We start from the raw sequence: 1,024 nt of genomic DNA on the forward strand, positions 1-1,024 counted from the left end.
GTGTGTGTGTGTGTGTGTGTGTGTGTGTCTCGTGAGCTGTGGTTGACAGCAGCCTCTTTGTATATTAAAAAAAAAAAAAAAAAGTAACATTTTGGTTTGTAAGACGTCTGTCTATTGTATTTGAATGAATCCGTCCACATGCATGCGTTGCAGGACACAACCGGAGGAGGAAGGAACCCGATGTCAGTCGCTATGGATCATGACAGGAACACGCTTGCTCCATCTGTGGATGTCAGGATCCGAGCACCCGCCCACGAGCCCACACTGAACGGGTGAGCGTCGCCACCTCCCTCGTCTTCCTCGTCGTTATTATCACATAACGTTACTTATTAACTTATTTGGCTCCCTGCAGCGGCGCTCACTCGCGCAACGAGAGCACCGACAGCGGCCTTAGCGTCAGCAGCCTGCCGCGCTCGTCCGACCTGGCGCTCGCCTCTGCGGATCACATGGACACTGGTAACGCCTCTTCCCAAATGCTGAAATGCTAACATGTAGCATAAGACTGTTGGTATGCTAACAATATTCCGGTAACTTGAGTAGAAAAAGCGCTGAGACGGGTTGATAAGCATGAAAGATCGTGCTAAAATCACTTCGCTAAAATGCTAACATCACTTGGTCATTAAAAAAAAACAACTTTCCGTCGTAGGTGAGTGCGGCGAGTCGTCGACTTTACAAGACTCGATGCCTGCCATGAGCGAGAGCGAGGAGCTGATGCCCTGCATCCCGGAGGGTCTGAGTTCAGACCTCCTGATGGACATGGAGACGGTTCTGTCCGGCTCACACATGGACAGGGACAGCCTGCTCACCTGGCTATAAAGACGCCATTTTGTGTCTTCTTCCAAGAACACTTTGTGTGGATTGTTGACACTAACACGAGAAAGACTTCAATTTGCCCACACGTGACGAACGCCCAGCGCTACCTTCCCTGGTGCCCTTGAAATAATCTCACCTCAGGTGGTCGGATGCTGGAATTCATTCTCTTGGGGAGGTTTTCGGAAGAATCCACATGGTCAGGACGCTCATC

General features: G+C 50.4%; 1 protein-coding gene across 1 annotated transcript; it reads left to right on the forward strand.

Annotated features, from left to right (window-relative positions):
- Nucleotides 1-16: 16 nt before the first annotated feature.
- On the forward strand, nt 17-940 carry LOC109509339 (transcriptional coactivator YAP1-B-like). The gene is made up of 3 exons (XM_019859200.1): nt 17-272; nt 353-456; nt 647-940. Exons 1-3 carry the CDS (start codon nt 139-141, stop codon nt 814-816), a joined length of 408 nt encoding a protein of 135 aa, XP_019714759.1. The 5' UTR covers nt 17-138; the 3' UTR covers nt 817-940.
- Nucleotides 941-1,024: the final 84 nt, after the last annotated feature.

Source organism: Hippocampus comes, unplaced genomic scaffold (genome assembly GCF_001891065.2).
Source record: "Hippocampus comes isolate QL1 unplaced genomic scaffold, H_comes_QL1_v1.1 C16858828, whole genome shotgun sequence".
Classification (NCBI taxonomy): domain Eukaryota; kingdom Metazoa; phylum Chordata; class Actinopteri; order Syngnathiformes; family Syngnathidae; genus Hippocampus; species Hippocampus comes.